This window comes from Numenius arquata, chromosome 2, assembly GCF_964106895.1.
Source record: "Numenius arquata chromosome 2, bNumArq3.hap1.1, whole genome shotgun sequence".
In the NCBI taxonomy this organism is placed as follows: domain Eukaryota; kingdom Metazoa; phylum Chordata; class Aves; order Charadriiformes; family Scolopacidae; genus Numenius; species Numenius arquata.
The window spans coordinates 34,074,848-34,101,170 of record NC_133577.1 but is presented as its reverse complement, the minus strand read 5'-3'; the positions used below and the strand labels follow the sequence as shown (position 1 = coordinate 34,101,170).

Genomic DNA, 26,323 nt, shown 5'->3' with positions numbered 1-26,323 from the left:
AAAGAATGTTCTCAAACCAAAATTAATCTATATTTTAAAATAATAAACTGTAAGGAAATATTTTCTAAATACAGATCCTTGTGTTCATAAGCACAGCCAGCCAATAGGACAGCTCACTACAAAAATAGCATTTTGCAAGTGTCATCTCTATGTCACATGAGAAATAAATTCAAAATTGAAAGAAATTTCCCTTTGAGTAGACACTGGAACCTACTTGTAAAATTGATTTGTAAAACACTTGCAGGATATATTGGAAAGAACGTCCTACCTGGAAAGAAATCTTTAAAAGTCTAGTTTAGTGGATACTCCAATTATTCAGTTCACTTACAGTACAGAGACAGTTTGTACACAGTCAGTACATAAAATACCACACCCACAGCTAAGCCACTATTAACCTGTTTGAAATTTTGCACACTGAGCACTGTTAATAAGTCTACTACACTCTCAGTGTTATTTAATGATAACAAGATGATTACCATGTTTCAGGTTTTAAAGAAAAAGATGTTTGAAATTTTTTCTAATCTTCTACAAAACACCATGATACATCTAGTAGACTTGCCTATACATGGTACTAAAATATTAAATTAGATTCTTACCAGCTTAGAAAGATTCATATCTCTTAGCCCTCTCATAACAATACTTAATTCGCTTTCATTTGGCCTGGACCTCTTCTGAGATCCAAGAGTCCTCAGTACTGAAAGGATATTCCTCAGACCAAAGTCATAATGAACCTAAAGAGTGGAAAAAGGCTTATGCACCAGTAACAAGTTCTCTATCTTTATTTCATCAGTATATCAAACCTTACTTCAATATGGCATAGTATAGTTATTCTGCCTGGAAAAGGTAGCTAAAATAGGAATCATTGCTGTTGTTGAGGAATTATTCTATCAAAATAAATGAAGGATAATAAGATCACTTTCAGAAAAGGGGGAGGAAGTTATAAATTTTTTCTTTTCTAATTTAAAATGAATTGACTTAACCATTTATAATGCCATATAGCAATTATTTTATAGCTCTCTAAAAAAAATAGTAGTTCTATTCCAGACTCGTTTTTTCTAACTGAGACAGCTTAAAGCCAAGACCTCAGATCAAAGCAGTGCTATGGGAAGAAGGGCAACTTAAATCAAACTTGAAGTGTTCCTCCTGTGGTTTCCAATTTCCAACTACTTTCTCTAGCCCTAGATAATTCTTACAGAATAATGACAGAACTGGGTTAATTTTTACCTGGCTGCCATGTTTAGGCAGAGGATCTCATGCACTTGCAACTACAAACTGTGATTCTTTAACAATTAAACAAATGTGTGTGTGTGTGACTACATATATATGAATTAACATGATTACTTGTTCAAAAATTTTATAAAGATATTTGTTTGAACTATATTTAAACTACTTCACTATTTTGTAAAAAGTATAAAAGAGATGCTTCAAAAACAATCTGCACAATCCAAAACCTAAGGTGTTGTATTGTGTAAATATGAAGACAAAGAGGAAGGGAATACATAACACTACCTGCTTAGTGAGCTGCTCCTCACAAAGTTGATAAAGAACAAAGAATTTCTGAGACAAGAACACATTATCAATAAATCCGTAACTTGCAAGCTTAACTCTTATAATTATCTGAAATACAATTTTTTTTTTTAGAAATTCCATTAGTTTTTCTGAAGATAGGTAAGCAAAGTAAAATAATTTTCTTTTTTCCAGTTCAGTCAATAATTGTACCTGTTTATCTGGAACCATCATTGCAACACTTCTAAACTGCATTTTGAGATTTTCTGGTAGTTCTTGGCGTCCAGCATATCCAGGATTCTATATAAGAAAACATACTGCATTATTATTTACAATAGTAAAAAAAAAAAATCTTTTTTATTGTTCAGTAAATTTATCCATAAATAGCTAGATCTGTTCAAAGTTAGAACTCTTGTCTACTAATGATTAGAATGTGAAGAAAAAACTGCAACCATTAAGTACAAATTTAATAACCTATGCATAATTTCCACAGTAATAAGTGAATTTCTTTATTATAACAAGCCAGGATTTAGAATTTTAAAATTTCATGGAATACAATCCAGTTGTTTGATCTCTTCTAGTGTATTCCCAACAAAAATAAAGTTTTCATTACCATTTTGCAGAAGAGGTAGGTTTGGTAACATATTAACAATTCAGTGTCTAATGAGCCAAAATAATAAAAAGATAATAATAAAAAAAGAGGATAACAAGCACTCTACAGTGAAGAAATACTAGGATGCCCTTCTCTATTTCTTGTGTCTAAATGCCTAGCCCTAAAGTACAGAATCTCACTGAATGTTTAATAGTTTGTGAGTGAATCCTAGCCACTGAAGTCAGAATCATATAAGATACTGCTATTATCTTTAAGCGGCAGATCTGTTTTTAATAGCGGCTCAAGAATACGCAGAGAATATTTTGTAATGACACAGTAAATATAACATTGTCAAAACTAAAACATGAAAACTTTACAACAAAATCATATGAAAGTGAATTTTAATGACCAAGAAAGTTTGACTAACAACATTTCTGGAAATTTGCTGCAAACATGAAGAATAACTTATAACAGGTGACATGACATTAAGAAATTAGAAACAGTCAAAAGACATTTATTTATGATGTCTTCAGTTATTATCCTCCACTTGAACATGCAGATGAAGATTTTAATTTCCATAAAGTCATCTTGGATTGTCATCTGCCTTGGCATTAGGAAATATACACTATGAGAGTACATAAGAGTACATGAGGAATTATTGCTATGAAGCCACACGAACCCTATAGCTACAAGACAGCATACTCTTAAAGCCAATATTCTAAATCGAGGGGTTTGTGTTTCTCCCTTGGGTAATGGTTGGTAACTAGTTTAAAATTATATGTACTGCCTTGTATATCTTTTTTGCACAGATTACCCATTCAGTTATGGGACCTAATTTTGATCTATATATACTGCAACTCTTTTTCCAAGTAGTCATTATAAGATAGGGAAAAATGTATCTCAAATACCACCCATAAAAAACTTCATGATATAAGAAGCACAGTCCTGTCATAATGCCTGCACTGACTCCAGTATTGATGCACAGAGCAGAATGGGCCCCTTTGCCACAAGAGACCAAAAGTGGACATCCAGCATTGTATTTACCAGTTTAGACACATCCTGTATCAACAAATGCAAGGATCTGATAATTTTTTGCACAGGTTTTGAAAAGGCTTGTCACCACCATACAAGGAGGTGGTTTATTCCAGAATCACCATACTTGTCTTCTGTAAATCAGCTTGAAGAATTCTTTTATATATATATCAAGAACCCATTAGACAAGACGTATGCCCTTGAAAAATCCCTTTCATGTATCTCCTGCTATAAGTGAATGTTAGTTTTTTTTCTCCTACAGTATTTTTCTCACTAATACTGTAAAAGCATTTCAAGCTAAGGTTGTAAAACATAATAGTGTTTCAATCCTTTCAGTGAGCAGAGCACTCTGGAAGTTTGGCCAAACTCTTAATCTACATAATGAATTGCAATACAGTAATGTAGGAACATAATTATGAACCTTTTCAATAATCTTAAACTAAACCGAAAGCATGCAATTCATGAATAATCAGATTATTTATGGTTCCATCAGTTTTGTCTAATTCTATAGCAACAGCATCACTTAATAAAATCAGTTATTTTCACCTTGCCATTTAATTAACTTGTATACAGTATAATTTGTCACTTCTCTGGAATTATTATTTCATTTACCATTGTTAGGAAAATTCCAAACTCTGGATTTAAATCTACACAGTCTCCATCAGAAAAAATGAACTGCTTTTTTCTTTCTTTTCTTGCAGTTAAAATAATATAGATTTGTTGTGCTGCTACTGACAAGACAGGCAACTCAATTCGGTTGAATTCATCAAAACATCCCCAAGATCCTGACTGTGCAAGACCTAAAACAGAGACAGAAAGATTTACTAACTGTTCTTCATGCATATTTCAGACATCTGAACTAGATGCCTTTTCCTTCAAATAATTAAATAAGATTAGTTTTATTTATTGCTCTGTGCCCAAGACCTATCTTCCTAGAGTCCACATGACTACTTCCAGATCAATCTGAATTAATATTAATTGATTTATACAAAATGCTTAAAAGTGAATCAATATCAGGAAAAAACTTTTGATATCTTGGAGCATTTGGCAGATCTTTCATATAGAGTTTTCTGCGAATATAGCACTTATTGTAAAGCAGCAATTCAATTGTTTGCAAAAAGCTGTATTGTTAATCTAAAAAAATAAAAATAAGTGAATTAGAGCTACAAAAGCCCTAAATGTTACAACAAAAACATCCCAAGTTTTTTATTTTCTTTTGGGTCTTCCAGCCTTCACAATGCATTTAAATTACTTTTTACTTGCCTTTTATAAATCATAAAGATTAAAAATAAAAATTATTTTTTAAGTAACTAGGAGTTTAACTAACATTTCAAATCTCACAAGGCATAAAATACTAATCTTGGAGCATATATCTCTATGCACAAGAATTACCATTTTAAGTGCACACTAAACTACAAGTTTTTTATGTAACAGTACCACATGTTAACAACACGGTCTGTGTGATTTTTTCTATGGAAGAAAGAGAGGAAGAGAGAGAAAGAAAACTAAATAGAAAGAGAAATCTAGAAGCACTATATTAATAACAACATTTTCATAAAAGATCCATTTCACAGTTGCCAAATTTCAGTCTGGAAAAGTAACAAGTATTTAGTAGCAACTAAGAGAATTGTTGTTCCTTTAGGAACATTTTATGAGAAAATTTGTAGCAGCATTTTTTTCCAAATAATATTAAAATACAAGTAGGCAGTAGTTTTCTTTCACGTATACTGAAAGATAGCTATTTGAAAGTGAAAAATTTATCCAATTAATTCAGGGTATATTATTCTTACGCACTTAAGTTTAGATCAATTTAAAGGGATTCTGTCATGTAGTCAAAGATTTTTTTAAAATTTGAATAGCTTGACTTTCAAAGAGGCAATATTTTTATAAACCCACAGCTTTTTTCACTTTCATGGCACAATTATTTGCTTGCTAAAAAAAAATAAATTAATAGTTTCACAGCTTGCTTCTCAATACATACAACACCATAATTGAAAAATGAACTGACAGAAACCTCATTGAAGTTCCAGTCCTTTATCCGGAACAGAGTAATTCCATGTAGCAGTACAGGCTTGGTGCCGACTAGCTACAAACCAGTTTTGCAGAAAATGACCTGGTGTCTTGCTTAACAACTAATTGAACATGAATCAGAATTATGCCCTTGTAGCAAAGAAAGCCAGCAGCATATTGGACAAGAGTGTAGCCAGCAGGTTGAGAAAAATCATTGTTTGCCTCTACTCTGCACTTGTCAGATAGCAGCTGGAGTACTGTGTCCAGTTTGGGGCTTACCAATAGAGGACAAATATTGATATACTTGCACGAGTCCAACAGATGGCTGCCATGATGGTCAGTGGCTGAAGGACATAGAGTGAAGAGAATGAGAGAACATGATTGGTTGAGCCTGAAGAGAAAGCTAAGAGGAAAGCCCATTGCTAATAGGAGGCACTGAGGAATTGGAGCCAGGCTCTTCTCAGAAGTGCAGTGAAAGAAGAGAACAGACACAGGTTTCAATGTGGGAAATTCCAAATCAATGGAATTATAAAAAAAATGTTACCATGAGGATGGATGGCCCAGAGGTGTTGTGGAACATCCATCCCTGGAGACACTCAAAACACAACATGAATAAAGTCCTGAGCAACCTGCTCTAACTGCACCTGATAAATGACCTCTAGAGGTCTCTTCTATCCTACGTGAAGTCTTACCTTTGAAAATCCTACCCAAACCTCTGAAGTCCATTTGATCAGAGCAGTTAAAGACTACTACGTATTTTCCCAGAGCCTTTCCCATGTCTTTTGTCGTTTCTGTTTTACCAGTTCCAGCTGGTCCTGCTGGAGCTCCTCCCATGTTCATTCCCAAAGCCTGTGCTAAAGTTATATAGCACCTATAGAAGTTAATTCATATTAATTTATTAAATCATATGAAAAATATATGTGCACACATATCACATAACAATGAGTTATGCAATATATCCTAAAAGCTCTTATGTTGAAATATTACTTCTTCATAAAGCAGTTCCATTGATTTCCATGAGTGCAGGAAGTTCAGAGTGGTAAAAGTCACAAAATACCACATTTAAACGTTACTTATAAAAGCAAAAATATTTTATCCAGTGTTATCTAGTTTGCTACAAACTGTGAATATTAGACAAGCTAAAAAATTAATGCACACCATATAAATGAATTAATTGCCATTAGCTCTTTTTGCAGCTATAAAGAGCAGATTCTGCTGTTGAATTCTGCTACTTCATCATATTCTGCAGTATCTTAATATGTATACAGTTCATTAGGTTAGGCTATTTTGTCTAAACCTTCAAGTGTAAAAGAATAAGGATCTATGGCCCCCTCCACAATTATGGGTAGAAAATTTTTACAATTCTAAGAAAAAAACCCTAAACTTTACCCCCTTTTTTAAGTCTTAAAAAGTTTAGACTACTAAGCTTTTAGTTTAGTTTTAGTTATATGTGAGTTATAGTTCCTAAAATCTTAGTTACAATTTCATTCGTGGTGAGGAGTACCAAGAGTAACACAAAGGGATTAAATGACAAAGGTCCTTTACAAATGATGGGGTATCTTCACTGTCAAATGAACTCAACATACTCTGACTGTATTTCTAACTAAAGTATTTCTGGTTTTAATCCATAATTGAACAAAGTTTAATAACTAATGAGTTCCCACAGTTTATCTTGAATCACTATAATATATTATGCCCAACTTGCACTGCAGGGACCCTGTTGTTTTTTAACAAATAATAATCTTTGAAGTGGCATATAAGTTTTAATTCTACAGTTCTATTGCAGTCAAGGCAAATTTTGGGGTAGAATTTAACATTCTGCATCAAAAATACTTGACTGTTGAGGGCAGTACAGTTCACTGCAGAACTTTCCATACTGTCACAATAGCAGTCCTACCTCTTCTGGAGAAATAAAGGTGTTCAAAAAGCTGTACAGACACATACTTCACATAAGTAGCAAAGTGAACAACTGTAGGTTGGAAGTTATTTTTGGTTCTTGAGGGGATCTTTCTGCAAGTATCTTTTGGCCTTCTATTTTCTCATTTGGTTCAAAAGTGACATCTCAAGAAAGGAGTAAATAGAGAGAGAATTTGGGGGGAAGGGGAGGAAGAAGCCAAGAAATTCCCAAGAGGAGAAAAGGAGTTCTCAATGTTAAGCCACATTTGAAACAAAAATAATGGTCATTTGCTTGCCTGGCTTTAGAAGAATGACAAATAAGGGTATATAGCTGGGACTTTGTCAACATCTAGATACTTATGGACAAATCTAAACTATTTCCCAGTACTAATAAAACAACAGACACTGACTGGTTGTCTTAGACTTTCAAACATTGGTAGCCACAAAATCTTTATAGAATCCCTTACTACAGAATTTGTAATATCTGACCTAATCTTTTCTTCAGTATAGAAGTACTGCTAAACTATACATTATTATATAACCTTAAAATTATTCATTTCTGTTACTAAATTTTTCTTTAAACTGGGCAGTGATAAAACTTTTCTAGGAATTACTAAATGTATGAGTTAGTGAGACTCTATTTTACCTTTTCTACAGGAGTATCATTAAGCAAATATATGAGAAGATTTTTATGAATGACCTAGCTCACATATGACTTAATTTAGAAAGTGCTTCTTTGAAGATACATGTTAAATAAACTATATATATTGAAAATATTAATTGTGTATTACTGCTTTTCTAACCTGTCTGTAAGAGGTGTTATAACCAGACGATCAGTGCAACCCAGAAATTCATTTTGGTAAACAAAATCAACATCTGTAATGGATACCAAGACTTGATCAAGATCCTCCTTAAAGTAGAATCTAGACTGCTTTAACCATTCAAAATCAGTTGGAGATTTGATGTGCATTTTTACCTTAAAAGAAAGTAAATAAATGCATATGTTATAACTGAGCATCCATGTTTGTCTTTAACAACTGTGATAAAATGCTTATTTTATGAGAATAATGAGTGATTCAGGTTCAAAGCTCCTATGTAAGTAAACTGAAATACATATAAGCATCACATAACATGTTCAGATGTTTGCTAAGTTAATATTAAAAAAATGTCCTGATCCCTTAACCCGATCATCACAACATCTCTATTAATCAAATAAATCTTAAATTGCTTCAGTAATGTAGCTCACCATCCAAGTGAAATAAGCAAACACCACACTCGTAAATCCACCAAACACATTGGAACAAAGGGCATAATGAAGGAAGGAGCCGACTGAGGCATGGAAGACAACTTGTGTAGAATCTAACATGCTTGTGTCATCAGCAGTAAAAATATGTGAGAGATGTAGTATTGAGGGATGGTATTCCTCAAAGAATAAAGGAATGTAAACAATTTAGCACTTTAAAAAGTTCAAGTATAGGATTGGCATGATCTGTTGATTTTAGTAGGGTTTTTCATTTGTTTGTCTTCTATGTATTCTCCTTAAGAACCAGAAAGAGAATCCCAGTAGTCTGCTCTCTGAAGGAGTAGGAGAGACAGAAAGAAGAAACTAGAAGATATCGAAGATGTTGCTATCATTGCTGTAATTCTAGAATGGGTGGAGCTAAAGTGCAGCCTAGCACCAACTACTGAGATTCTGTAACAAGCCATGAGGAAATTACCTATGATGATAAAGCAGACTTGGCAGACAACTTGGCAGACTCAACTTTTTTAATTATGCAAGGAAGTAATACATCAGTTTTTCAAAGAAAGGACATACTAAAAGGTTTCTGTCTATCAATCAAAACAATTCTGTAGGAAGAAGGGGAAAATTGAAATATGCTAAGAAAAATGAAAAAATTGGAGTAAATATTTAGATGACAGAGCTGATGGATTTTATTCTAGCTTAAGCAAAAGTGTACTGTTTTTACTACGGTGAGATTATGGACATCTCTGTCTTACAAACACATATATACACATGTGTAACTAGCTAACACATATAAGAAAAAGTATTATGACAGAAAATGAATTTAATTGTCAGAAAGCAAAATTTGTACTTTACCAAATCATCAAAAATATCACGCTGATGCACATGAATGGTAATAAGCGTTTCAAATTTCACTCTTTCAAACTTGGAAAGATCATGTGTGGTCTGGCTAATCAACATATTCAGAATCTCCAGAAATCTTCCATTGGTTACTTGCATGATTTTTCTGTCCTCTTTAGCATTCTGTAGAGCTGTTTCTGAATCATTAGTCCACAACATTTGAATTCCTAGTAATCCAACCTACAAATTTAATATGTGAAAAAAATACAAAAGAATCATGTGTTGAACACTAGCCTTATTTAGAGAAGCCTTAGGTGTAGTAGGAACAATAAACTATGGTGTAGGGAGTCCAAATTATCACTACATCCAGCATGAGGCTATCTCACCAGGATACTGTGCCTAAGTTATTTAGCTTTGCTGTAGTACTGGAAACTCCTGAGAAACCATTTTAAAACTTATGAAAATTTGTCACATAATGAGATATATACAAATTAATGATGATTCTCAGTGCAATTTACAATCCCTTAGTGTACTCCAGTATCACAAACATAAACAGGTTTTAAATTGTCGGGAGAAGTCCTTCTGAAAATTTCCCATTGCCAATTCGTAGTTAATTAAAGAACATTAAAAAAAAAAAAAAGTGCTGTGCATTTCTACTAATTGTGAGATGGATTGCTATCTTTCTAACCTGCTGTTATGACTGGAGTAACAGACTAGAGCACATTGAACTACAAGCTATTTTGCTTCCAAATAAATCTAGAGAGTTACAGGATGTTGCATGTAAACTATAGTCTCAGATTGATTTTGATTTACAGTATCAGACACACCCATGACAAAACAGGATAGACGAGAACTGTACCAATACTTTCCACACACACACACATTTCGACATTTAGAAAGCATCACCACCTAAAAATTTGACTCACCCACTCTTTATACTTTTCTGTCTCCCTATATCTGCAGTGAGCTCATGGTTACAGAGATTCTGTAGTAGGAAATACCTCACTATTTTAGACTCATTAGGCTATCATCAGTAGTCTAAACCACATTTATTTTAGAATGACCAATTAGTCAGAGGAAAAAAAATAAATCTTTGGAGGTGACTTTTCCATTCTAGCTATATAACAGAAGCTTCTAAGACAGGAAAAAGCAGTTTGAAGGAAAGAAAACATTTCAAATATTTGTCAGTATTTTGCCCAATTTCTTCTCTGTCCCACAGCACAGCTTTTCTTTCTTTGTACTTTAAATTTCTTGGCCAAAGACGATCTTCTTCCTCCTTCCCCTTTTCTAACACAAATAGTTCTTTGAACATAAAACATTTGGGTCAACAAGACATGGGAAAGAAGATCTTTGCAGAAGGTAATAAAGAGACTTCAAAATGTCTGACACGCAAACAAGAAAGACAGTCCTTATCTGTTTAAAGAAAAGTAGTAGACTTTTAAAAATAAATATTGCTGAGCTAATACATAATTACATCATAAATACAACTTTAAGATAATTGTATAAATATTTAAGTATATTGAATTGTTTTTAAAATTAGCAATGTATTGGCCAGTTTTAATATTTGCAGAATTTCTATTAAAAAAATAATACTCCCATCACTGTACTGATTAGCAAATTACCAAGTCAGAATTTTTACAGGATGGGAAACAATTCATTACTTGTTAATTAAATTTATGAGTTATCAGTAAGATGAAGGAGTCTCTAGGCAAACTAGATCCTTCAAGATAGGCTTCTACTAGGACTGCATTATCATAGTGACAGATACATGAACTATGAGGTAGATCTTCTAAATGATGAGATAAATAATCATAATCATAGCTCTTGCAATCTTAAATTATGAGAGAGAAATCAATTTGCACATGAAATTTTATTTCCATCTGAAAGGGGTTCAATATCCATAACAGAAAATATCATAGAATCATAGAATGGTTAGAGTTGGAAGGGACCTTAAAGATCATCGAGTTCCAACCCCCCTGCCATGGGCCGGGACACCTCCACTAGAGCAGGTTGCTCAAAGCCCCATCCAGCCTGGCCTTGAACACTTCCAGGGAAGGGGCAGCCACAACTTCCCTGGGCAACCTGTTCCAGTGCTTCACTACCCTTACAGCAAAGAAATTTCCTCCTAATATAAGCTCTACTTCATATTCTCGAAGAGAAGAAAAAAGTAATTTTAAAGTAGATTACACGAAAAATATTAAGCTATATATAGTGTACCAAAATTGAAGTCAGCTCTCTACTGAGTAGATCCATATCCTTGCTTCATCTATGAAAAATTCCTCATATAGACAATCCTGTATGCTCTTTACATCCCACCTTTCCCCACACACTACTCAGACTGCACATATAAATCCACATGGTGTAATCTTACCTGTGCTGGGAACTGGTTAAGAAAATTCAGTAACTGATATCCTGGGTCACTAATTTGGTAATATGCTGCCCTAATTATACCATGCAATGAAATCTGCTGCACACGCAATAAATCCTGCAACCAAAGTTCTACTGGTCCTTTTGCAATGACTGGAGTGTCCAACTGAAAAATTAATAAAAGTAAAAGGTACAAAATATAACATAGTTACCAAAATTCTCCCCATCTAAACAGTTACCAAATTTCTATTCAAGGCAACTACAGATTTAATTTCAATAAACATACTAGAAATTTATTTAATGAAGACATATTCTAGTTTTGTTACACCAATCCTTGAAATGTTAATTTGTAATTAACAATAATTTAATTTAATATATACTTATGTGTTTAATACAAGAATGATTTATCTATTAACAACATTTCTGGAAAAAAAATTGTTCAGATAATTACTGAAATTTTTTCTCCTTCTCTTGATATGACTGCCAGTATGCGATCATAATCCTTTGGGTGAAACTCTACTTCATTTATATTGTCAGATATGGAAGGCAGATGTGGCTGTAAGGATAATTCAGAAGTCATTCATTGCAAATACATAAAATTAGCAAACAGAAAAAATGTTATTCTGCAAAAGTTCATCTGAACCTACAGATGAATATCAGGCCATTTGTAGGCAATGATTACAGAAATGGTTGTCTAGGATTTTATCTCAATTTGCTGGTTTTTTATAATTTCCATCGGTGATCTAGCAGAACAGAGATCAGCTATTGTGTGAGATCAACTATCTTATCTCAATCAACCCTCAGTAAAAATGCAGACTAACTGGACAAATTTTGCAATATCCAAAGCAGGAAAGTCTTACAAGGTCCCTTCTGTTAGTTAAGTTGTGAAAGGAACCACCAGCAAATCACTTGATGGGACCCTATTCTAGTGTTCTAAATTCTGAAGAATTTTTTTTTAATTACAGAGAGCCATTTCATATTTTGTTAAAAACTAAAGAACAAGAAACAAATATTTTTCTTGAAGTTTATAAGAAGAAAACGTTTACATTTTCATTTATTAAATGCTTTTCCATATTCTTTTTTTTTTTTTTTTGTTATAAGCAGAAAAAAAATCTCTAAGGTTGTACCTGAATTGTATGAGAATCACTTGCTTGTCCAAGAATTTCAAGAAGGACAGGATCAGAAACAAAGAAAAATCTGGGAAACAGTAGTCTTTTCTTCTCTAAGTATCTTTAAGATGGAACAAGATTTTTATTAGACTATTTCAGCTCTTCAATTTCTTCTACATAAGAGGGAAAGTAATACTGAAATTCTATTAATATTTCATATAAACTATTTATAAAATAACGATTTTATTATTATTAGTTATTTATAAAATAACTATTTATAAAATAATAATGCATTAAAAATCAAATAATTCATACCCTGTAAGTGATTTCTGACATACTTCCAACTGTTCATGTAAATGAGGGAGAAGTTGCTCCATAGTCTCATCCCCAACACAGCAGCTAATTACATTTGGGTTTTCATGAGCTCGTTGCATTAATCTTATCCATGATTTGTCAATATTCTGAAAACGTTTTGCTTCCTATATATAGCAGCAAACATAATTGCCAAAAGATTATGCTATGAAAGTACTTATTACACAGATAGCTTTTCATACACAATAATATGCAAGCACTGTAAAGTTTACCTGGGGTAACTGCTTTGCAATATCTCCGCCTACAAAAACAGCTTCAAGATAAATCCAGAGGTTCTGCACAACCAGCCATTCTTCAATTATGTCTGTAGAGCTGCTTAGTTTATAAATCCAGCTCTGAATGTCCTTTTTAAATGGTGCATTGTATCTAGAAAAGAATGAGAAGCAGAAATTACTTAATTTTAAATAAAGCTATTATAAAATAAATACTTACAATGGTGAAAAAAATCCCAAACTTGCTTCACTTTGAGCAAGAAGCTCATACAAAATTTCTACCAGCTTGATTACATTCAAATATATTGAGACAATAGTTTTCTACTAATAAATAAACAATAGTTTGCTAACAATAAATGAAAATCCTCACGTGAGGATTTTTTTCATTCGACACTGTAATATTTTTTTTCATTAAAAAATAATATTCCATCAAAATTTACTGCTGATTTAGCCTAATAATAAGACAGTTGCTATCTCACTATGCTTCTGAAAATACCACCCACAATCAATTTAAAAGTACCTATTGGTCAGTAAAGAGCCAAGAATCATTAAACTGTCCTCCATCAATGTTATAATTTCTGATGATTCAGTTCCCTTTAACAGTAACTCTCCTCTCCCTTTGAATGATGAAAAGCTCAGAACTTGGCTTCCCCAAGTGTCAGCTACTTGATATAGTTTGGCTTCTATATCTTTTTCCTTTGTAGCAGATATGCATATATCCTGCAAAGACAGACCCATGACTTAGAATCTTAATCCTTCAGAAATTAAATCTTTCCTAATATTACTCATATTAGTAATAGAATATTTAAAAACAATATAAGAAATTCTATAAAATAGTACAGAAATGTGTCACACACATGCAGAGACCACACTACTGATTTTACTCACTCAAATTACATGTATGGATAAGTGAAAAATGCACACTTGGAAATGCATGTATATACCATTTCTCTGGCTTCACATTTTGTTATTTCCGCGCAACAAGATTTCTGAACCACCATTCCTACAAGGTTTAGGGTAGTGATGTAGACTCATCACCAGTGAGTCTCAATCTTATCACATTTCAATTTATAGAATCCGAAAATCTAAGAATAGTATCGGTTGGAAAGGTCATCAAGTCCAACATTCTATTCAAATCAGAGCTTAATTCAAAATGAAACAATCACCTTGGAATGCTTTCATACAAAACAAGTATGAATATAAAAATAGCTTTTGAACACATATTTACCCTATAAAACTTGCAAACTCCATTGAGAGTTTTTTCAGGTTATGTGGGCGACCTTTAGAAATTGTATGGTTCAATAGTATAGTAAGCATTTAATTAACAGTACATATTAATGAGCATGGCGCCTTCGTCTAAAATTTCTGGTTCATTTACAAATCTTTAAAGCAACCACAGAGTTAAAAATTTAAGTGGCCATGACCATTTGAAGTTTTGCTTGGGTTTTTTTTCCTGTTTAAAAAGGGCTAAGAAAATCACAGAAAAGGAAGAATGTGAAGAGGTTATCTGGAAATAAGTGTCCAAAGATTGCAGCTGCTTTGTCTGTCTTTATTCATCTGGCTAAGAACTTGTAAATAAAATATAAATTATTTTAAACTAGCGTCACATGATTGAGAGTCAAGGACTTTAATGAAGTAAAAAATATTTTTTAAAAGTGATCATTTTGTAAGTAATCATATTATTTTTGCTGACAACAGAAAATGAACAAGGAGGGGGGAAAAATGTATGTACCTACCTCAATATCATCTTTATGTTTAAGAATTGGTGCTTCCATGATGTTACGAAGGCAAAAGGAATCAGATTCTATATCAAATTGATGTCCCGTTGTTTCAGCAATGCGATCCCAGTGTCTTTGCTTCACTGCTTTGTCGCTCATCATTTCCAACAAAGAACAAGACTCACTAAAATCATCAATTTTGTTCTTGAGATCTAAAAACGCTTGCCAGTGTTGGAGTCCTTTAGGTAGTCTACGGCACCTGCAGTGGAGTTAAACTGATTCAGTAGCAAATGCCTCTTTTGTCAAAATAGGAATTATTTAAATGTTTTAAAAACAGACAAGGAAATACAAAGTAGCTTGTACTGAGGTCAACATTTTCTATGTAACAATTCCAATTTGTGTCAATAAGTCTAACTTTTTAGTAAAAACTAATGCAAATGCCCTACTAACAAATCGTAATATTTAACAGTTTTAACCACTGTTACGTTCTTTGTAAATAAACAGAAATTCTGCAGTTTGGATTAAGACTGCTTATCTGCTGCTTATTCATCACAAGCTTTATTGGCAAGCAAAAAAACCAAAACAAAATTAGTTAAATTTCACATATGTAATCCTTGTACAAATATAATGGGGAGGGACTCTTTATGAGGGAGTGTAGCAACAGGACGAGGGGTAATGGTTTTAAGCTGAAAGAGGGTAGATTTAGATTAGATATTAGGAAGAAATTCTTTACTATGAGACTGGTGAGGCCCTGGAACAGGTCACCCAGAGAAGCTGCAGATGCTCCATCCCTGCCAGTGCTCAAGATCAGGGTGGATGGGGCTTTGAGTAACCTGGTCTAGTGGAAGGTATCCCTGCCCATGGCAGGGTAGTTGGAACTAGCCAGTCTTTAAAGTCCCTTCCAACCCAAAACCATTCTATGATTCTAGAATATTTACTTCAATTTACAATACTAGTAATACACATGGCACATATTTAGATACTGCTCTGGAGACAGACATGAAATTAAAAAGTTATCACCACTCTCTCCTCTACTTTTGGTTAGTGGTCCTGAAATTATTCACTAAGAAAATGAAAATTAAGCATTTCTAATGGAGAAAACCCCAGCAAAACAGTCAAATGAATATTCATCTCTTTGACCACACTTTTACAAAACCTACACACTAAGAATCAAGCAGTTGACTCCCCACAGGAATATCCTAACGTAAATGATAAAGTATACTCTTAGCAGGAAAAGTAATAAAGCCTGGGTCACATTTCCCTTGGTTTCTCATCCTTTGTCACTTTTCTCTCCCACTGACAAATTTCCTATTTTCTGTAATCAGGTACAATACAACAGTCTTTGTCTGGTTTAGAGCTCTGTTGGTGCTGTGTAGTTGCCAGTACCTTCAGGTTGACTAGCTCCCTGGTTGCTGTCAAACAGAATGTTTAATAACTGCCTGCCTTTCCCTGAGGTGAAAAAGTATTTTTTGTTTGGTTTTGGACTACTGTTAAGTTTTGACATTTATAACACTCATAAGCATTTAAGGTTAATTTGTGAGAAATTTGCCATGTTGAAAGTTGCAACTAGTCAATAGATTTTAAAAAAAAAGTATTCAAGAATGCTGAAAAAGAGGAGCACGGACATGGTCTGACAGTGACATCACAGATCACCTTTTTCCTTAGAAAACCGGCAAAACATCTGAATATTTTATAATTTTCTCTGTTTGCAGACATTGTTTTCATCCATTGGTTAAGAGTTAATGTCAGGTTCAATGGTTTGGGACACAGGAATCACATACAGCAAAGACACAAATTTTGAACTACATGCTGCAGTTTCCAGAGCTGAGAGCCCTGTTACCCTTGTTGAGTCTTGTGAAAAGATACCATTTTACACAAAGACAAGACACTGCCAACTAGGTGTCTGTAAACATCTTGCTTCTTTGAGAGATGCTTAATCCCTGAAATTCTATCAGCATACGTAACCTCAAATTTGGGAAAGAAAAACACTCTTCAACACGTTTCCTTGAAAGGTTATTAATCTCTGGTTAATGTTTCCCACTTAGAAATCAAGAAATAATGCAAATCTAAGACCCAACCTTCAACTCTGACTGTCAAAAGTGTCATTTCAAAACAATGCAAATTCTTCACTTACCAATTTTACGCCTTATAATGACATATTTCATATATCAGTTAACCTTCAGGAAAACTTATATTTACTAGACTACCATGACACCCTGGACTAGAAACCAATATAGAAAAAAGATTCAAGTAAAAAATTCCACATCCCTAGTCTAGGAAGTTTATGCTACTATTTTTGGGTTACTTGAACCCAGCAGTGTGATAGGCCATGGAAAACTGCCAAAGTAATGCCAAGACATAAAATATACTGACAAAATGGAGAATGGAGGGAAATGATGGGTAAATAGGTGGGATGAGTACTTAACAGCCTAAGAAACAACTATTTATACTGAAGGTTTTTTATTTCACTGCAGATACAAAATTAACTGCCCTCTTATGCACTTCTACTTGAGCTACTTTAAACAAATGTCAATTTCAGAGAGTAATATAATTTAGCTCTTGCGGAGCTCTGTATTTCAGCAGTTAGACTTTAACATTATCTAAGATTGATTTAAAGCTGTTTTAATAGGCCTGCACTGCTCTGTAACTGTAGTATAGAAATACTGTAAAATACCAAGTACTGGCACAAGTACAAACGTACATCAGTTAGTCATGCCTTTATTTTGGAAATTAATAATTAAAGATTCTGGAATATTGTTCTAATAGGAGGACTGGGGGTGCAAAGAAAGTGCCAAGAAACCAACCAACCAAGTTGTTTTAGCATGGAACTTGCCAAGCTTACAAAAGGACTCTGTTAGGTAGCAGGAGAATTGGGGACTGCATTCGATGCACTTACTCTGTTGTAAAATAATCCTTGTCCTAGTCTTTTATATTATATTTCTTCCCAAAATAAACATGCACTTTTGAAAACATTAAAAATAGAGTTAAATGAAAACGTTAGAAAATACTTCTGAAGCAAACTAACTAATCTAATCCTCTCAACAGCATCAAAAGCATTTTAAGCTTTCAGCCTTACTGCAATATTTATAACTTACAAACCTGTATTATTTAAGATATTCAGCACTGTTAATGTATTTGAAAAGGCAGAAACATTTAAAATAAAGGATAAAGTATTCTAAAAGACTCAGAAATGTTATTCTTGTATTCAGGACTTAAAATCAAGAGGCTAATCCTTCTAGTTGAAGAACTTAACTGCTACAAATAAACTTTCAGCTCTCCTAACCTCTTGGATGGTTTAGCTAAGGAGTTCGACTCTTCAACTGATCATATGCCGTTTGATTATCGAAACTACATGTAAAAGGCTGGCTAACTAAACGTATAGTGTTATTCCATACTTTGAAGAATTTTATTACTGTACGATAAACCTTAGTCATGGGAGTTTTGTATTTAAATATATCAAATTGCTTTACTGAAGTCACCTAAATCTTAATGCATTTAACATCAGTTATAATTCATATTATGAACATACCTATTTCGAAAATCCAGAAGTTCAGCATTAATTTTTTCAATATCTACATCTGTCCAAAGTATCTCATAATAACCATTGATACTGTTTATTACAGTATCATATAATCCATACAATTTCTGAAGCAAGCCTAACTCCTTCCTGGGGGTAAAAAAGAAAATCACACCAATGATTTCAATCAGCTGTTGGGATATCTCAAAATACATAAATAAATGGTATATGTAGTATTACTGCAAAAAAAAAAAAAAAATGTAGATTAATTAGATTATATTTCCTAATGTAAAAAAGAATATTATGTAAATAAAATCCATTAAAAAAGAGCAGACGGTGTTAAGGGCCTAATAACCACACTAAACATATCTGGGGGAAGATTTGCTTTGGTCTAGTTCTATAAAACTTCCATTCATCCAAAAGGAACCCAGCTTATGTACCACGAGCTGGCTCTGCAGTGCAAAGCAGAGCATGACAAGTGAGGGCAATTAGTCAATTGTCTTTGGAAGCACTATCTGAATCTGAACTAAAATGCTGATATCTAAAAACAGATCCTCATCTGGTGTGAATCATCTTCAAACCATTGAAACTGCTGGTGCAGAAACTTTAGATTCTCATTTGTACAGCTGCTCAAAAACTTTAAGACTTTCATAAAATTTTTAATTATATTTTTCATATATGATGATACACTGAACTTTCCTTACCTGTTGTTTGTTCAGTCATCATATCATATTTTAATACATAATGCTATATTTACTCATCTAATACATAATGCTATATTTACCCATCTATTTATATATAACATTTTTTTTTTTTCTTGGCCATGGTATTCTGCTCCTTTATAAATTAGTATTTACATGTAATAAAGTAATCTGGTATACCTCTGTTACCATAATAAACAAATACAGTTATTTTTATGGGCAAATTCATTAGACCTCTAAAATTTTAATTGATATTTTGGTTTTATTTAACTTAAGTAAATAGAAACCTTCAACATTGTAATATCTCCCTCTTTGGTGAGGGAGCCTTTCTAATATAGTTAAGAAGCACCTGAAACAGCTGTATTCTCACAGTTACCTGACTTTATGCAAAACATGATAATCTGTGACAGGCAATCCAAACAACTGTTCACCAGATGAATATGTGATAAACTTTCTCCACAGCTCATCAAAGTTAGCCTGGTAAAATTAAGATTCATAGGGACAAAATGAAAATACGTTTATAATATATGTTTTAATTTAATATTGTCTAATAATCAATCATTAAACCAGTCTGAACTTGTCTTAAAATAACTGTATTAGAAGCATATTTAAATGTCTGAAAATATTTTTGATGAAAATTTTTTAACAGTTCTTATGTAATACTGAAATCCATATATTGAATTCAAATAGCAAAAATTCATATAAGAAGCAATAATTTGAAGTAGCATTTTATAAAAACGGGATGTGAAGTAAATTCCACACCATTGGGAAAAATCAAAAAAAAGAAAGTATTTGTATCAGATGGCAAAATATACAGCCTGAAAAAAAACACAGAAGAGTGCCAAAGCATACAACTACTTTAAAAGTAATTCAAACTGCTCTCCAAAAGATATGATCACCATAGAAAAATGTAAAGAAGAATGATTTTGACAGTTACTATCCATAAGTACAAAGCATTCTCTTGGCAAAATAATAAATACAGCAAATTCAACCAAAATCACTCAATTTTCAGTACATATTAGATGCATCAGGAGGTTTAAGCACCTTCTGTTAGTGTTTTTCACAAACTTTGAATTTACTTTTTACAGAGTCTATACAATAAGTTTAAAGACTGACAACAGTCCTTCTGAAAAAAACCTTCAAGTTACTCTAACTTGCAGAGAAAGGAAGAATGATTAAAAATAGATTAAAAGTTGATTATGGACCCATAATAACAAACAAATATGAAGTTGAAAGATATTAATGTAAAATGTGATCTTTATAGAATCATAGAATGGTTAGAGTTGGAAAGGTCCTTAAAGATCGAGTTCCAATCTCCCTGACGTGGGCAGGGACACCTCCCACTAGACAAGGTTGCTCAAAAAATCCCATCCAACCTGGCCTTGAACACATCCAGGGATGGGGCATCCACAACTTCCCTGGGCAACCTGTTCCACGGCCTCACCACCCTCACAGTAAAGAATTTCTTCCTAATATCTCATCTAAACCTCCCCTCTTTCAGTTTAAAACTGTTACCCCTTGTCCTATCGCTACACTCCCTCATAAAGAGTCCCTCCCTATCTCTCCTGTAGGCCCCCTTTAGGTACTAGAAGGCTGCTATAAGGTCTCCCTGGAGCCACCTCTTCTCCAGTCTGAATAACTCCAACTCTCTCAGCCTGTCTTCATAGGAGAGGTGCTTCAGCCCCCTTATCATCTTCATGGCCCTCTGCTGGACCCGTTCCAACAGGTCCATGTCCTTCTCATGTTGGGGGCTCCAGAGCTGGACGCAGTACTGCAGGTGGGGTCTCACCAGAACAGAGTATAGGGGCAGAATCACATCCGTCAACCTGCTGGCCACGCTTCTTCTGATGCAGCCCAGGATGTGGTTGGCTTTCCGGGCTGCAAGTGCACATTGCCAGCTCATGTTGAGCTTCTTGTCCACCAACACCCTCAAGTCCTTCTCCTCATGGCTACTCTCCAGTCATTCTCTGCAAAACCTGTATTTGTGGCTGGGATTGCCCTGGCCCAGGTGCAGGACCTTGCACTCAGCCTGGTTGAACTTCATAAGGTTTGCACAGGCCCACCTCTCAAGCCTGTCAAGGTCCCTCTGGATGGCATCCCTTCTATCCAGCATGTCAACCGCACCACTCAGCTTGGTTTCATTGGCAAATTTGCTAAGGGTGCACTCAATCCCACTGTCCAAGTCTCCGACAAAGATGTTAAACAGCATGGGTCCCAGTACTGACCCCTGAGGAATGCCACTCATCACTGGCTTCCACTTGGGCATTGAGCTGTTGACCGCAACCCTTTGAGTGTGGTCATCCAGCCAGTTCCTGATCTATTGAGTGGTCCATCCATCAAATCCATGCCTTTCCAATTTTGAGACCAGGATGTCATGTGGGTCCGTGTCAAACACTTTGCATAAGTCCAGGTAGATGACACCTGTTGCTTCCCCTTTATCTACAAATGCTGTGGCAACATTGTAGAAGGCCACCAAATTTTTCAGGCATGACTTGCCCTTGGTGAAGCCATGTTGGTTGTCACCAATCACCTCCTTATTTTCCATGTGCCTTAGCAGAGATTCCAGGAGGATCTGCTCCATGATCTTGCCGGCCACAGAGGTGAGACTGACAAGCCTGTAGTTCCCCAGGTATTCCTTTTTTCCCTTTTGGAAAATGGGGGTTATTAAAAGATTGTTTCATGTGACCAAAATGTAATTGTCGTCTTTTCAGTCATTATCAAGTTGTTGTACTTGACTCTTCCCTCTTCTACTGCTTTTATCACTTCAAGTCGATAATTTCTGCTCACAAAACGTGAAGCGTGAAGCAAGGTTACACATCAATAAATTAATCAATCCCTCCACATTAAGGAAAAAATTGACTGACAGATATAGTACAGTTAACACAATAAAACACAGAATATCCACAAAGACACCTTTACCAAAGATTTTAAGTGTGTCTTTTTCCATAATTGTTTTGATAAGCAATAGCAGATCTAATTTTAATTATTTGGAAACTCAACAGTTTATTTTCTTACCTGAAAGATCTGTAGCCTATTACTGGCTTCTTGAGGTGCAATACTTGGAATCATAGGTCCTTCCTTTCAAGCAAGCAGTTAACATAAATTGAATATTAATTCTCAGAGTGACTGAAGGCCACTGTATATTTACAGGTCATCACAAAATGCATACTTTTTTGGTAGTTAAAATCCAATCAAGTCATGTAACTTGGTAATGCAATACTTAAAATTGGTAAATCTAATCTAATACTTTACAATGGTAAATCTAAGAAAAGATAACTTTTATGAAATGGAAAATTCTTTAGGTTAATTGAAATGCACAGGACCAGCCTTTCATTTTTCATATTTTGCTCTTTTGCTGAAAATAAAATACCCAATGAGCGGCCTGAGATAGTCTTTTTTAATGTGGATGTGTGAGCAAAGATGCCACAACATGTGATATAATTTCTAAATGAATGTCTAAATTAAGATTTCATGGCAAGTTGTACCACCAGGGATTATTTTCTTTCCTTACAGAGCTGTGTGTGCTGCTATTTCTTCATACTGAAAAGTTTGACCTGCAATGATGACTGCTTAGCAACCATGGCATCAGTCAGTAGCTCACCAGAACAAAATTCTGGCACCCAACTGTTGCAAACCAAAAATATTGAAAAACAAGACTTACAGATAACTACTAAATTCATTTACCGTTTCATATGATATTTCAAAGTTTGCCACGTCCTCCTGAAAAACTGCAACTGATTCTAGCAAATTACTCTTAAATTTGGGCTGAACTCGAACCAACTCATCTTGAACTTTGTTCTGACATACAGAAGATTAAAATCAAAGTTATTTCTTTAAAAAAATCAGGAACAGATATTTAAGTTATAGATAAACAAAAATTATTAATAAAAATATTAAAATTATTAACAAAAATTAATTATTTGAAGCTAAATACATTTTTTTCCTTTTATGGTGCTCTATGTTCAGTGTTTGAGGTGAAAAGTGGAAAGAAAAAAAACCAACCAACCAACCCACCCCCATAACGAAATCTCCCCTCCACCTTTAAGTGAACATGTTCCATTACAAGGGGGTGGGGGAGTAAAGGGACACAGAAAAGGGGGGAGGGGGAAGGAAGAAAAAGATCCTATTCTCTTCCTTCTTTCCTTCCTTCCCTCCCTCCCTCCAAAAATGCTCTCAAAAACCCAGTCTTAGGGTCCTCTTCCTCATGGATGGGCTCAGCCTTCTTTTTAACAGCTTTCTTATTCTTTGTTCAAAAGCTTGAGAAAAAAGAACCAAAAGCTGTATGAAATGCAAATGTAAAATATACGCTTGTGGCTCTTGATTTCTTTCCAGAGTGATTAATCTATGGGACAGGATCTAATTTAATTGTTCCAACAATATATCCACATATTTCCATCTAACCTTCTACTCTTCAGGAAAATATTTGATAAACATTGACCGTTTGAGGGATATAAGGCTGACCTAAGCAACAAAGGTATAGGGGTAAGGCACTGGACGAGCATGCACTTCTTTAAAACAGGTAATCTATGGGTAGTAATTTTCCTTATCAGAGAAGAATGACAGAAAAACTGGAAATGGAGGAGGGTAGAAAGAGCAAAGAGAAACATAATAAATTTCTCATTTTCTTGCAGGCTTTAAGCGCATATATATATATATATATAAACTACAATGATATTTAAATATTAAAGAGCTCTATAAAAACAAAATTAGGAAATTAACATACTAATCAAAGGTATAGACACTAGTGTGCAACTGAGGCCAAGAGTGAGGAGACAGTGCAGTGACAATTGGTCCCACACTGTCATTTATACTCTGAAAAAAGCACATGAAGACAAATGGAAAATGACATAGTTTTATATACTTACAGCTTTGGTCTGTAATTTATTAAAAGAATATCTGAGTGTATCAACTCCTTCTGATTCCTCTTTTGTAACCTCAATTTCAAATGTATTTAAAATGGCATAAGCTTCCTAGATGAAAAAATAAGCCACAGGAATTATGCTTTTTAAGTTCATTTGCAGGAACATAGATCAAATTTGTAAGAAGCATTTCAAAGAAAATCTTTTCATGTAATTTAGGCATAAAATATTGATTTGGTTTTCTAAAATAAGGATGATGAATGAAGAACTAGCAGGAAAAAATATTTCTTTAAAGATGTCTTGGTTTAAATACTAGAAAAATATATTCATACACAATCAATTTAACATTAAAAATATATAAAATTTTATCATCTCAATGGCATTTTTATTCTACTTATCTACAGTCCACCTGAATGTAGATTTTGATGAATTTTTCTTAAGTCTGAATAATTATGCACATTAAACTACACATTTTTAAATGTTTTGCCATATCATCTATAGAATATTTATTACTATGTTTGCCAAACTATCAAATCCCTCCATATGTATCTATTAAAGAATGAACCTTTCTTATTGCTTGTTCTCATTTGCAATTTGTTTGCATATCTTCTGTTTTATTAGCCTCCTACACATATGGCATTATTTAAAAATAAGACCATTTTCATATTTTATAGTTTCCCAACAGATAGGTAAAAGGTTTGCTAATGAAGAAAAACAACAGCGTGAGTTACGTTAGCTGCTCCTTTGACCTACGACTTTTGTATTCTGTGCAATTTGTGACAGTTGGTAAACACAGTTGTTTATTTCATGCAGATATCTACATTGATAATTATCTCTTCTTCAGCTTCTGAGGGAGGTGTAGACTGAACCACTGAAGTTGAAAGGGACCTCTGGAGATTGCCTAGTCCAACCTTCCCTGCTCAGAGCAGGGTCACCTAAATCAGGTTTTCCAGGACCACGTCCAGTCAGGTTTTGAATATCTTTAAAGATTCTTCAGGACAGTAAACTCATTGTTTGGGCTCTCAGTTTAACTTATGACTCCTATTATATAATATCATTTTAATAAAGACATCTTACTTCAATAGGTCCAAGAGTCATATCCATTTGTATTCCATTATCACGTATGATAGATAAAGCTTCCATTGCAAATCTGACGTCATCTAAATCACCCAGAGGTCGAGACAATTTCTTAAAATATTCAGTTATGAATGACATCATGTCTGTCATTTTCTTTTTATATTCTTCATTTAAATAACGACAGAGGAGCATCTTCCAGGCTTTGGCTTCATTTGCTAGAGCTATTTTCAGTGGTCCTGATTAAAAAAAAAAATAAAATTAAATGTTTTTTTCCAATCTACATCTTATTTTTCTTCTGTAAAAAAAACCCACATCATCACATATGGTTCTTTAACAGCAACCTGGAAAAGCAGACAGGTAATCCAATTACTGCATTTTAAAAGTTTGAGAACAATTTCAACTATACTTAAATATATTTATGTTGTTTTATTGCATACTATATCATCTGTAAAATAGGTTGTTAAGCTTAATAGAACACATAGGGAAGATGAATAAAGAAGAAAAATGCCTTCTTATGAATGGAGACCCTCAGAGAATACTTTTGATATATATTAACCAAATGCATAAAGATCAGTCTTATTTAAATGGTTTATACCCATTGAGAAAATTTCATGGAAAGAAAGCTAGGGATCACATGCCACTAAGATCCTGAAATGAACTGTAGTCATCAAAGTGCACAGCTTCTGTCTTCTCTGATGTATAAGGAAGACAAATTGTACAGAGATGATTTCTCAATCTAATCTTTCAGAAGATGGTAGTTGCTCATTAGAAACACAGCCACACTGATATTACCACTTGTCCCTAGATAGCAACCATCATAACATCTGCCACAGAAAGTAAAAATAAAAGAACAGTGATGCTGGTACAGAGAAGACATCAGCTACCCAATAATCTGTGAGGTGAGAGGGATAAGTGCCACTGAAATCCTTGCTCCTTTGTCATAGCATAAATGGCTTAATTCTTCAACAAGCAGTTGTCTGCAAAGAATACATTTTTCCACACCTGACTCTTTTTCAGAGTAATATGATCAATGAGTACAAAGTTGTCAGGGCCACAGAAGGCCAGGTACTGAGGCACAGTGCCGAATAGAACTGAGGGAATATGTGCTGTGTGAGGGAACGCATTACAGCAGTAGGTCTTGATGCCAGCTTCTCTATCTTTAAAGACACTGGAGGTAGACAGGAAGACACATGATATTCTGAGAGCTGTGGATGCTAAACATGGGAATGGCTAAGCAGCCATATCTACTGCTGAAACAAACACTGATAGTGA

General features: G+C 34.1%; 1 protein-coding gene across 1 annotated transcript in view; it reads right to left on the bottom strand.

Annotated features, from left to right (window-relative positions):
* DNAH8 (dynein axonemal heavy chain 8) overlaps positions 1-26,323 on the bottom strand; it is a 140,974-nt gene that overhangs the window by 70,758 nt on the left and 43,893 nt on the right. Inside the window, exons 28-47 of the mRNA XM_074168783.1 lie at positions 25,052-25,287; positions 23,981-24,085; positions 22,800-22,913; positions 22,131-22,193; positions 19,492-19,592; positions 18,427-18,564; positions 14,916-15,156; positions 13,700-13,899; positions 13,180-13,333; positions 12,911-13,074; positions 12,614-12,716; positions 11,938-12,042; positions 11,491-11,652; positions 9,135-9,359; positions 7,840-8,012; positions 5,833-6,011; positions 3,743-3,930; positions 1,720-1,806; positions 1,510-1,617; positions 597-731 (exon numbers count right to left, since the gene is read on the bottom strand). Coding sequence (XP_074024884.1) covers positions 597-731; positions 1,510-1,617; positions 1,720-1,806; positions 3,743-3,930; positions 5,833-6,011; positions 7,840-8,012; positions 9,135-9,359; positions 11,491-11,652; positions 11,938-12,042; positions 12,614-12,716; positions 12,911-13,074; positions 13,180-13,333; positions 13,700-13,899; positions 14,916-15,156; positions 18,427-18,564; positions 19,492-19,592; positions 22,131-22,193; positions 22,800-22,913; positions 23,981-24,085; positions 25,052-25,287 — 2,981 coding nt within the window. The remainder of the gene's footprint in view (positions 1-596; positions 732-1,509; positions 1,618-1,719; positions 1,807-3,742; positions 3,931-5,832; positions 6,012-7,839; positions 8,013-9,134; positions 9,360-11,490; positions 11,653-11,937; positions 12,043-12,613; positions 12,717-12,910; positions 13,075-13,179; positions 13,334-13,699; positions 13,900-14,915; positions 15,157-18,426; positions 18,565-19,491; positions 19,593-22,130; positions 22,194-22,799; positions 22,914-23,980; positions 24,086-25,051; positions 25,288-26,323) is intronic.